At 33.3% G+C, this 12,714-nt stretch overlaps 1 protein-coding gene across 1 annotated transcript in view; it reads right to left on the reverse strand.

The window, feature by feature from the left end:
• The window catches only part of LOC109047549 (phosphatidylinositol 4-phosphate 5-kinase type-1 gamma-like), a 39,053-nt gene that overhangs the window by 16,918 nt on the left and 9,421 nt on the right, over positions 1-12,714 (reverse strand). The window contains exons 2-6 of the mRNA XM_042719094.1: positions 6,084-6,115; positions 5,231-5,323; positions 4,080-4,210; positions 2,831-2,948; positions 56-208 (exon numbers count right to left, since the gene is read on the reverse strand). Of these exons, the coding sequence (XP_042575028.1) occupies positions 56-208; positions 2,831-2,948; positions 4,080-4,210; positions 5,231-5,323; positions 6,084-6,115 (527 nt within the window). The remainder of the gene's footprint in view (positions 1-55; positions 209-2,830; positions 2,949-4,079; positions 4,211-5,230; positions 5,324-6,083; positions 6,116-12,714) is intronic.

Consider the following 12,714-nt stretch of genomic DNA (forward strand, 5'->3'; position numbering starts at 1 on the left):
TATCCTGTGATCATGCACACTGCTGTTAGTGTCTGAGGACGAGCTGCTGGCTCACCATGTAGTATCCTGGAAGCAGCTTCTGCAGGAACTCTGCCTCTTTGTGCATGACGGTCTTCAGGATGAACTCATCGTCTCGAGTGACGTAGAAAATGGAGCCGCTGGCACCGGGGTTTGAGAGCTCGATCAAGGGCTCGTTACAGAGAGAGTACTGCAACAAACACAGAGACGTCAGAGAGACTGATTAATGAATATACGCTGATAGGATGCAGCTCTCGACTGAGTCAGACTTTTATGCTTTTTGGAGATTTTATTAATATGAATCACCATCCACTTTCATTGCATGAAAAAAAAAAAAAACACTGAGTCTTGTGTTCCACAGAAAAAGTAAAGTCAAAAATTTGGTGTAGAGATTATTTTCTCTCAGAAATTGCTAGTAAATTTAACAAACAGTTACAAAGAAATGGCAAGAGACACACTGAATTAAACATTATATCAAGTAGAAAAACAGAAACGTTTCTGGTAAAATGTACTTCAATAATCTGTGTTTTATTTGGAACTATGAAAAATATATACATTTTTTTTAAAGTGTACAGATTTGGAACAGTGTTATTTTAATAAAATTAAGATACTATTATAATATATCAATTATTAATATTACATTAACTATAATATTTTATATTATTTTTAAAATTCTAAATATAAATAAATTTTAATAAATTTTGTTGTTTTTTATCTTTCAGAATTTCCTTTAAATATCTTTTTATTTTTTATAATTTTTTACTTCAGTTTTAAATAGCTAAACTTAAAAAATGTTTATATATATATATTCAAAGTAAGATTTTTTTTTAAATGTTTTACAGTAGTTTGTTTTAGTTAACTATGATAACCCTGGTTTATAACACTGTAAGAGAATTTCCTTCATTGTGTGAACCATATCTTTTTAAAAAAAGAAGCAACATAAGGGCTGAGATCTATCTCTTTCTCTCTCTCTCACACACACACACACACACACACACACACACACGCATGCGCATGCATGCATACACACACACACACACACACACACACACACACACTCACACTCTCTCTCTCTCTCTCTCTCTCTCACACACACACACACTCACACACACACACACCAGTGGGTATCTGTTGTTTTAAGTGCTTAAAAAGGAAAGTATTAGTGTGGTAATCACCATCTGTCTCAGGTCGTGTGTGTGTGTGTGTGTGTGTGTGTGTGTGTGTGTGTGTGTGAGTGTGTGTGTGTGTGTGTGCTTATAAAGTATCCATGTGCTTTCACACACCTATTATGTTTCAGTTTCATTTAAGCTCCAGACGCTGTGATATCATAATTAGGCATTAACCTTCCCATGAGCCTCAGCACTGCCCTATATACACCACAGCACTGACCGCACACTTATCCAGCCTCACTGGTTCCTCAAGATCAAGATCCAAATCAGCTCCAATATGAATATTACAGCATGTGATTCAAAACAAATAAGCTTTTAAAAATCAGAAAATAAAGAAAAACAATGCAATATTGTGTACTTACTGTACAATGGAAATTTTTTATAATTATTTTATTTTTAATAAAATATACACTAGCATTCAAGAGTTTGAGATCAGTACGATTGTATTATCTGTGATTATTACTTATATTTAGCAAGCTTGCATTAAATTAATCAAAAGTGACAGTAAAGATTTATGATGTTACAAAAGATTTGTTTCAATTAAATGCTGTTCTTTTGAACTTTCAATTCGTCAAAGAATCCTGAAAAATACAGTGCATCACAGTTTTCACAAAAATATTCAGCAGCACAACTGTTTTCAACATTGATGATAATCAGAAATGTTTCTTGAATCATTAGAATGATTTCTGAAGATCATGTGACACTGAAGACTGGAGTAATGATGCTGAAAATACAGCATCACAGAAATAAATTACAGTTTAACAGATATTCATATAGAAAACTGTTTTAAATTGTAATATTATTTAACAGTTTTTACTGTATTTTTGATCAAATAAATGCACCCTTGCTAAGCAGAAAAGAGTATTTCAAAAACATTTGAACAGTAGTTTAATATATATTTTTATAATACATTTTGAGAATCAGAAAGCATTTGTTGCGCTTCAACACCATAAAACAAGATCAGGACACACAGACACAAACATGACCAAACATTTAGAAACACACACACACACACACTCTCTCTCTCTCTCACACACACACACACACACACACACACATACACAAACACACACACAAACAGACAGACACACACACTCACACTCACTCACACACTCACACACACACACACACACACACACACACACACACACACACACACACACACACACACACACACACACATACACAAACACACACACAAACAGACAGACACACACACTCACACTCACACGTTCAGAATAATACAGAAAAATCGAATATCTCAATATACTCATAGATTTCTCATAGATGCTTTTAAACAAAGACAGTTGATGGTGATGACGCTGAAGTCATGTGACCGTGATGTAGTTTGCTAGCCTACGTTCAGTTCTACATCTGCCAATTGTATTTAGGCTTCAACAAAGTGTATTTATTTTATGAAGATTATAATGATGAACAAAACATGTAAAGATCTTAAAGTTTAGTTGCTCACAGAGCTAATTTTCTGCAATAATCCAAAAGCCAAAGGAAAAATCCTATTGTTTTTTTTTTGATGGATCACGTCAAGAAAATATCTCATAATACTAAAGACCTCCTGCGTGTAGAAATATGAAATAACACAGAGTGATTAGTGAACTCCAGTCAGTCTCACCAGATAGTCTCACCACAAATCCGTCCGGCCGAATCCCGAAGAGCTCTCTGAAGTAGCGGAAAGCCACCGGAGCGTATGTTTTAAACCTGAAGTCTGGATAGTGATGCGCCGGAGTCAGATTACTGCCTTCACTGAGAGAGAGACACACACACACATCAAATCTGGATCAACTGACTGATGATTTTATATTGCACAAAATTACACTTTTTATTGCAGAGTGGAAGAGACTTCTTTTCAAAGACATTAAAAATCTGCTTACACACATTTTCAGAACTTACCACAAAAATCCAAGAAATGCACACAACAAAATGCAAAATGCCTCACATCTCTTGCAAAATGAAGAACTGCATTCAAAATATCACAAACACATCTCAAAAGCAAACGTTTGCAAACACCTTTGCCATAATATACATTGCTGTTAGATTTTTGTGTGTTACATAGAGAAATGTGTGTTGTTTTTAGCAGAAAGTGTCAAAGGCCGAGAATTAGTGTATGGTTTTGCAGATTTGGTGTGTGCTTCTGGTGTTCGAGTGTCAGCTTTCAGAAACTATGTGACAAGGAAAGACTTTATGTGCAAAAAAACTGTAAGTGAATTAGCTGCTCAGCCCATGAAGCATTGCCAATGATGTAATAAATCAATACACAATATAAACAATCAAAAGAATCAATGATACTATTTAAAATTAGACAGTATTTTTTTTTTCTCACTTTGTATTTTTGTCTTATTGTCTAGTATGAATATATTAAAATAATATAGCTAAATTACTTGTGATATTAAAACTTGCTTTCTGAAAAGGTTTTATGAAAATAATAATAATCTGCCAGTTGGGTCAGAAAAATAAACTTAATACAAAGAGAAAACAAAATGATTTTTCTGACCCAATGCCGGATATTTTTTCTTGTTTTCAGCAAAATCTACCTTAACTTTGATAACTGTTTTAGAAAAAAAAACACAAAATATCCTCAAAAAAAAAACACCCTAAAAAAAAAAAAAATATAAAAAAAAAATATATAAAAAACGTATATATATTTATAGTAAAAAAAAATAAAAAGAAAAATTTGTTTTTGTTTTTTGTGCAGTGGATTGACATAGATTGTAAGAATAAAATTATTAGAATTAATAATTAGAAAAAATATACAGTACATATGTATATGTATATATTTGAAGTGTATTGTGTGTGTGTATATATATAGATAGATAGATATAGATATGACAGTGAGACTATATAAACAGACAGATTTAACTCTCTGGTGCAGCAGACCTGGGGAAGAAAATGCTCTCCACCACGTAGAAGTCTTGCATGAGGACGTCACGCTCGGGTTTGGAGCTCAGGTTACCCACGGTGTAGCCGATCCCCAGCTGAATGGCTCCTCTCAGCGCAGACGAAGTCGTCTGTCGACACACAAGACAAACACACACTTCTGACACTTCCGGCAATCCCTGACACCCGATACACGAGACCACACAGCAAACTATACATAAAAAACCTGTGTAAAAATGTAATATATATGGTAGCACTTTATTTTAAGGTGTCCTTGTTACACGTTACATGTACTTACGTTTATAATAACAATAAATTGTGCATAATTACATGCAAGTAACTCTAAGCCAAACCTTAATCGTAATCCTAACCATATAGTAAATACATGTAGTTAATTAATATTACTCAGAACTTAAATGTATAATTACACTGTAACAAAGACACCTCAAAATAAAGTGTTACCAATTCTCACTATTAACTAGCTGCTTATTAACATACATATTACTAGCATATTGGCTGTTTATTAGTACTTATACAGCACATATTAACGCCTTATTCTACTTTTTAAAAATATTTTAATAAATATCTATTAAAAAATAAATATTTTTAAAATATTTTGCTAACATACAATTAAAAAAAAAAAATTTTTAATATAAAACATTTTCATATAAAATATATACATATATACTAAGTATCTACAAATACCACGTGAAAATGGTTTTCTTCATAATAAACCAATTTATTAGCTAATATTTGGAGCATTTTTAGATTACCACCAATAATTTTTAAAATGTAAGGTTCCCTTTGTGTCAATAGACAATGCACAGTAATGTTTTAATTTACAGAAATTATTGTGTATAAAATCATTAGACTTGGTAATTTTTTTTGTCACTAAATCATGCTTTATCATATATACTGTACGTGAATATGCAATATGCAATAAAGTCAAAAAGTCATTTTTTTAATCCTAAAGCTGTCTGAGTATTTCCAGAATTAAATGGGAAAAAAATCCCAGATGTCCAGCATGAACACTTCTGGACCACACTGTAAATGTCAAAAGAAGTAAAAGATGACTGAAATTGTGATTGAAATTGACCATATTGCAATTGAGACTGAGACACTGTGACGCTGGTGTGTGACTGAAGACGCACCTTCTTGTAGGTGGTTTCACCGGATGCATCGACCCGCCTGTGACCGATCTTCTTCTCAGGGCCGGAGCTGGAGTGACACGAGGACGACGGCATCTGAGAAGAAGAAAAATCACAAATGAGATCTCATTAATATGTCTCAATCGTTTCTCATAGACAGCAAAGAGATCTCCCAAGACGATCTCCAAAAGATCTGAGCTGCTATCCACATGCATCTTACAGCTCTATACTCTATGATTCATATATAGTGTCTATTTTTATTTCTCCTGAGGAGTTTTAGGAGAAACATTTGAGATCAAGTTGACAGTGACACTTCAATTAACCTTAAAGAAACAGTTCATCCAAAAATTAATGAATGTTTTTGTTTATGAAATGCAGCATTGCATCAGTGTCTCAGCAATGGATGCTCTGCAGTGAATGGGTGCCGTCAGAATGAGAGTCCAAACAGCTGATAAAAACGTCACAATAATCCACAAGTAATCCAAACGCCTTGATGCTGGATGTGTTTCATCTTTTGTCTTCTCCAGATGTTAACTGATGGACTGGAGTGCTGTGGATTACTTGTGGATTATTGTGATGTTTTTTTTTTTCAGCTGTTTGGACTCTCATTCTGACGGCACCCATTCACTGCAGAGCATCCATTGCTGAGACACTGATGGAATGAAATATTTCTCCAAATCTGATGAAGCCCATTTTCAGCAGATTTTCATGTTTGGGTGAAATACTCCTTTAAATCTCAATTTCTGAAGCCTCAGATCAATAACCTTTTCCAAACACTCAACTGCTTAACTCTTCTCAAGACTGCATTAAGTAACACTGGAGATGATTGATATGCAGATAATAAATGATGCCTCACCTCAGTTATGTAGGTCTTCTTAAAAGCAGCGTCTGAAATGAGGAGAGGAAGAAAAGATACATGACAAATGCAGATCATTTAAAAAAAATGGCTTTGCTAATAAAACAATTAAAGATAAACCTAATAACAGTCTATATTGGTGAGCAAGTGTTTAGAATGTTTACTGCGCAAAAAAGAGAATGCAAAATACCAGAATGCAACAATGTTGTCATATGACCTCATTAAGTTGCACGTCTGATTCATTCAAACGAAATAGTCATTTTTTTTTCTTTTTTTTTTTTTTGCAGTTTTCTGTAAAAATGTCTCATGGCAGTCTAATTAAATAATAAATCGTGAAAGAGATGCTTTATATTATTTCCAGTTGAGTCATCACATAGGAAGCGGAAGGTCAAGTCGGATACATTCATCCAAAAAGTGTAAACTGCACATTTTGGGAACTATAATATGTTTTTATGTATACATAAAATCCAAAAACACATACTGCAGAACTAGTATGAAGAGTCTGCTGTTCTGAACACACACTGGTTAATGTGTGAAGATCAGTTCAAGAACAAACGGCGGGAGTCTGCAGCTCCGAGCCTCGCAGTTATTTCACACTGCGCTATTCTTGCACATGGTTTTGTGTCACTGAATTCAAGGGGAGGGGGCGGAGCTACAGGCAAGTAAACCTGTCAATCATTCCTCAGCACGAGCCGGCACAGAATTAAGGCAAGATAACAGAACGCAAATGAGACCTGACCTGCTTTACACCCGAGAGGAGCGAGACAATTTAATAACGGGGAATTAGAGCAGCAATACAGCGCTGAAAAATGTCTGGGACACGGATGAATCTCATCAACACAGGGCCAGGTATTATTTTTAGCACACAATCAGAAGAAAATAAATTTTAAAAAAAATTGCATAAAGACTGCTTATTTTGAGACCAATAAATTTGTGCTATATCTCTGTTGTATATAATGTATATCACAATATTATATATAATAATATTATATATATAACAATCGTATATATATATTCATAAGAATATATATGACTATATAAAAACACATGAAAATCATATTTTGCATTAAAATAATCAAGCTCATTTTAGGACAAATATATTTGTTTACACACACACACACACATATATATATATATATATATATATATAACAATAAATGTGCATACCATATAAAATAAAAAAAAAAAAAAAAAAAAAAAAAAAAAAACATTTTGCATTAGAAAATTACATAACAGTAATAATACATAACATAATAATAGAAAAAATAATGATATAATGATATAAATAATATAATAATAAATGTGCTTGAATGCCATGACATATATATATGTATACAGTATTTAATTGCCACAATGCAAATAATACAGGAAAAAGGTTTTTTTATTGTCTTCATTCCATATATATTATCTTTTTTCCTTTTGATTTTAGGGTTAAACGCGACATGGACATGTTCTGGAACAGATTTTGTGAGATCAAGAATATCCTCTGTAAAGCTTTAAGTGTGTGTGTGTGTGTGTGTTTTGGGAGCTGATGCAGTATTGTTGGCGGTCTCTCGTGGAGGTGCATGTGCTTGAGGAGCAGATAATGAGAGCAGAGGAAACACATGACATGTGCGAGAGACATAAATACAGCCCAACATGCTGAGAAAATCACTTCTGCCTCTCACACACACTCAAAAATGCTGCAAAACGTCCTCGCCAAGGATTTACCATGGTAACCACATTTACTACAGGGAGTGTTACTACATTTTTACACTTCACGAGAAATTGTGGAGGTCTTTGCCTGAGCAAAACACATAAATTACAGTTAATTTTAGATGTGTCTGATCTGAAGGTGCAGGTTTTATCTCCTGAAATATATCACACACGAGTCGTTTTATCCCAGAATCCAGTGCAGACAGCCAAATCAATTGTAATCATATTTGTGCCGCTGTGATTTATGGAAAGAGATGAGAGTGAGACATGAAGAAACCCGCATTACAACAGAACACCCACAGGGGAAAAATATATTATGCATGAAGAAAAATAAAACAGCCAGGGCTATTTTGTATAGTATGTGACCCTGGAGCACAAAACCAGTCATAAGTGTCAATTTTTCGAAATTGAGATTTATACATCATCTGAAAGCTGAATAAATAATCTCTCCATTGATGTTTGGTTTGTTAGGATCAGACAATATTTGGCTGAGATACAACTATTTGAAAATCTGGAATCTGAGAAATATTGAGAAAATCATCTTTAAATTTGTCCAAATAAATTCTTAGCAATGCATATTACTAAACAAAAATTAAGTTTTGGTATATTTACAGTAGGAAATTTACTAAATATCTTCATGGAACATGATCTTTACTTAATATTCTAATAATTTTTGGCATAAAAGAAAAATGTATAATTTTGACCAATACAATGTATTGTTGTCTATTGCTACAAATATACCCCAGAGACTTATGACTGCTTTTGTGCTGCAGGGACACATATGCTTATGAAAATTTACCTTCGAAATTACAAACCATAAAATCATAGTAAATTCATATGGGATCTTTCTGAAACTGTACAAAAGGCTTCAAAATATTTCAGTCATTTGTGTATTTTTTTTCTTCTGTAATTTCTAGTGTTAGAAGCCCAATACTCCCATGGAGAAAAAAAAAAAAAAAAAAAAAAAAAAAAAAAAAAAATAAATATATATATATATATATATATATATATATATATATATAAAATCACAATTTTAAGAAGACAATTCAGAATTGTTTGTGAGATTTAAATTCAGTATCGTGAGAAAAAAAAAATTGTCAGAATTCCAAAATATACACAGAATTTTAAGATGTAAACTCAAATTATTATATAAAAAAATCTGAAATGTTTCAATTTAAATATTTGGTACAGCAGTAAATTTCCGGCAGGATTGGAAAATGTGGGTAAAAAAAATATGAATACTATATTACTAATATTAATATGAATATAATTTGTATTATTAATATTACCGTTTATGTTTATATTATTATTGATGTTGATATTAATTAGTGAAATATTAATTATTAATTGCAAGATCATAACAATGATCTCCAGTACGTGATGTGAATGAATAAAAAAAAAACTAGCAGAAGCAATCGGAAAAAAATGTTTTTAACAACAAAGTAACAGAAGATGGAGGACTTGAAACCTGAATCCTTGAATATTGCATCACACACGCATTCTTTGTTTTTGTTTTTTTTTTAAACAAAAACACGTCAAAGTTGATTAGATGAATCACGCAAACCCCAGCGCCGAGGGTCTCTCACCTCGAACGAATGCAGCACAATCTCACATTCACACTGTCAGCGCAAATAACATCACACACACACACACACACACACACACACACACACACACACACACACACACACACACACACACACACACACTAACCACAAGAAACACAGATTTACACAGAAACCACACACTCTCATTCAGCACATGATGATTGTATACATGAAAGAAAATCTCAACAAGCTCTTCCTTCAAATGACTAATCAATAAGAGACGTAGAAACACACACACTGTCGCCTAATGCCAAGAAAACCTCAATAAAATGTGTCCTGCATACTTGGATGCTTGTTTAAAACTGCAACGTGAAGACTATAACAGGAGTGTATGGTCTGATTTGGTGCAGTGACAGACTGGATCTCACCAGGAGCATTGTGGGAGAAAGCCAACAGACTGTTTGAGATTCACACCCGACTGCTCACGACGCTTTACGTACATCTGTGTAAATGATGATTTCAATGCAGCTATGATTGCTGCTCACTGTGAACAAGACACTAGAGGACTTTAATATATGGTACTTAAGAGCAGGGACTGAATGATGTTTATCTTTACACTTCTACAACTGAACTGCTGCATGGAGCATGAAGTAAGAAGTAACAAAACATGTAATACTGTATAGACTTCTGAACAGCATATTATGCATGATGAGACGTCCATAAAACCAAAACAATCATAGTAACATTATTATGGATATGATATTGTGTATCATCATTACAGAATTTGATAAGACTTATTATTTCAGATTTTTAAGTGAAATGTGATCTTGTTTTCATTCAATGTACTTTTAAATGGAAAAAAGGGGTGCTATAAAATAGAAAATAAAATAATTCATTTAAAGTTTTTTATGCATAAAACAAGAAAAAAATAGACAAAACATAAATACAGATATATATATATATGTGTGTGTGTGTGTGTGTGTATATATATATATATATAGATATTATATATATAATATTATGCTGAAACAAAATTTTTTTTTTTAAGATTGTATTATGCTGAAACAAAACAAAACAAATCTAATAATTACAATTATGCTTAGGAATTATTCAGGAATAATCAAGATTATAACTTTAATGCCAATTGCAGTTCAATATTCTTTTAAATGGCAAAAATAGGGACTAGAAAATTAAAAATTTGAAGATTTTTAAAAACAAGAAAAAAAATAAAAAGAGAGTTTTGCTGCATCAGAGAGATAAATCCATCTGTTCAGTCTCACTTCCATACCTATCTATCTATCTATCTATCTATCTATCTATCTATCTATCTATCTATCTATCTATCTATCTATCTATCTATCTATCTATCTATCTATCTATCTATCTATCTATCTATCTATCCATCCATCCATCTCACTAATTATAAAAAATATGAAGAGATTTTTGCAGTTTGTTGCTACTGTTTCCATACGATGAATTGATTTGGATAAAACATCTGCTAACTGAATGTAAATCTGACATAAATGAAAGTTCTTACACCATGATAATTATCTAAAAATCAGTAGATAGTAGATGCAACTACTGTAAATGTCTAAAGACGAGAGATTTCTGCCCAGAAACAGTGCTAGAATCAGTTCAGCCCTGGAACATCAGGAGAAAACAGCAGAGCCGGCTGCAGGTCAGGACACAAACTGTCTGAACGCATTAAAGTCAGTCCATCATGAGAGCCTGAGGGAACCTGCCTCTGTATTCACACACAGTCACCAAAACCAGCCCAGTTTAACCAGAGAAAACATATATACTTCATTTAACATAAAACCTTAAATAATCATATTCTCACAGTTTTCCAGGACTGCAGTTTACTGACGGTGATGGATGGGTCTCTGGAGAACATGACAAACTTCATCCCGGCGCTGGAGGACGCTTTATGAACATATAATGACTGATGCGAGCCTCGAGGCGACAGAGACGAGATAATGAAGCGGGTGAATGTCAAACTAATGTCTTCAGAACATGAAAGTGCTGAAGGATTGCCTTGAAATACAGCACAGCATCCTAAACACACTTGAGGAACGATCTGAAGAAATGTTACGAGCCCATTTTTAATCAAAGAGGTGCTGAGAGAGTTTATGCATGCAGTACTGCATTGTCATATGTGTCCCTGGAGCACAAAACCAGTCTTAAGTCGCTGGGGTATATTTGTAGCAATAGCCAAAAATACATTGTATGGGTCAAAATTATAAATTTTTCTTTTATGCCAAAAATCATTAGGATATTAAGTAAAGATCATGTTCCATGAAGACATTTAGTTAATTTCCTACTGTAAATATATCAAAACGTATTTTATGATTAGTAATATGCATTGCTAAGAACTTCATCTGAACAACTTTAAAGATAATTTTCTCAATATTTAGATTTTTTTGCACCCTCAGATTCCAGATTTTCAAATAGTTGTATCTCAGACAAAAATTGTCCTCCTAACAAACCAAACATCAATGGAAAGATGATTTATTCAGCTTTCATATGACGTATAAATCTCAATTTAGAAAAATTGACCCTTATGACTGGTTTTGTGGTCCAGGGTCACATATTACAGTCAAACCAAAAATTATCCAGACACCAGATATAATTTTTGATATTTTTTTTACTAGTGGGTGCAGGACACTCTAGTTTGTAAATGCAAGTGAGGATAGCAAAATATAGTGAACTGTGACATATTATACCCAAAAATTCTTCGTACTGTGGACTACCAGTAAAATTTGGGATAAAACAATATTCATACACTTTAAGCTGAGCATGTTTTGTTTAAGTGTTTTGTCTTTAATTGCTAATGTGAACTACTTACACCACAGACTGAAGTGTGTATGTGTAATACTAGTATTGTTAAAAGCGCTATAAATAAAAAAATGGGACTTGACTTGACTGAACAACATTAGGCATTGCTTTATAATTGTTTGAGCTAAATTGGTGTTATCTAATTGTTTTCTTAAATTTAACAGCTTACAGCTATTTAACTGAATTCATTCCATACCTTTCTATCAAAGTTTTCTGACATTATCAAGATGAATTTGTTCTGACACAGTTTAACTCAGAGTTCTTGTCATATTTTATTACCGTTTTCTAAACTACAGCGAATAAACCGTGATATAATCTGAATGTTGAAGATGTCTAAATCAGTTTTGGTCTGACTGTATGTATGAAGATAAAAGTCACAAATACAGACCTCAGATGTCATAGGAGTCCCTGCGGCTGGACTTCTCGTTTCTATTTGCAGTCGGATCAGCGGTGAGAGGAGAACTCAATCGGATTGACAGCAGGAACTAATCTGCTGCCCTGACAAACTCAGCAATCTCTGCTCACCTGGACACGAGCGGCGGCCAATCAGACGC

Source organism: Cyprinus carpio, chromosome B2 (assembly GCF_018340385.1).
Source record: "Cyprinus carpio isolate SPL01 chromosome B2, ASM1834038v1, whole genome shotgun sequence".
In the NCBI taxonomy this organism is placed as follows: domain Eukaryota; kingdom Metazoa; phylum Chordata; class Actinopteri; order Cypriniformes; family Cyprinidae; genus Cyprinus; species Cyprinus carpio.